We start from the raw sequence: 517 nt of genomic DNA on the forward strand, positions 1-517 counted from the left end.
TTTACCTTTCAGTATGTAGTCAGTGAGGAGAGTCGGCACCTTCTCACTGTCTTCCTTCATGGCGTAGAGAACTGTGGGAAAAGATGAGAGTCCTTCATCATTTAGAGCTTTCTGAATCATCCTCATCATCAGCTGCTGGGATGCTTACTCTTTGTGAGCATCTGGAGGTCGTCCACAGATGGAGGGGTGGTCTTCTTCTCATACGGAATCACGGTGTTCAGATACTGAAGCCAAGGAGAAGATCAGAGGATTTATCAGTCCCATCACAGAACAACAGCAGCTGAGGAAGACTGGAGCTTCAGATCAGAACCTTTTGTTTATCATTCTTATTAATGCAGAATGGCCAAATGATGCAGCCAAACCTCTCAGTGCCGGGCCTTTCAGAACCTCCTGTCTGCTGATGAACCTTTCAGGACCTTTCAGAACCTCCTGTCTGCTGAGGAACCTTCCAGGACCTTTCAGAACCTTCTGTCTGCTGAGGAACCTTCCAGGACCTTTCAGGACCTCCTGTCTGCTG

General features: G+C 48.0%; 1 protein-coding gene across 1 annotated transcript in view; it reads right to left on the reverse strand.

Moving 5' to 3' along the window:
- Positions 1–517, reverse strand: part of LOC107089868 (fasciculation and elongation protein zeta-1-like) — a gene marked incomplete at its 5' end in the record, with an annotated part of 15,912 nt that overhangs the window by 3,577 nt on the left and 11,818 nt on the right. The window contains 3 exons of the mRNA XM_015382888.1: positions 6–71; positions 149–224; positions 388–514. Of these exons, the coding sequence (XP_015238374.1) occupies positions 6–71; positions 149–224; positions 388–514 (269 nt within the window). The remainder of the gene's footprint in view (positions 1–5; positions 72–148; positions 225–387; positions 515–517) is intronic.

The sequence above is a fragment of the Cyprinodon variegatus genome, unplaced genomic scaffold (assembly GCF_000732505.1).
Source record: "Cyprinodon variegatus isolate N-32 unplaced genomic scaffold, C_variegatus-1.0 Scaffold269, whole genome shotgun sequence".
Taxonomy (NCBI): Eukaryota; Metazoa; Chordata; class Actinopteri; order Cyprinodontiformes; family Cyprinodontidae; genus Cyprinodon; species Cyprinodon variegatus.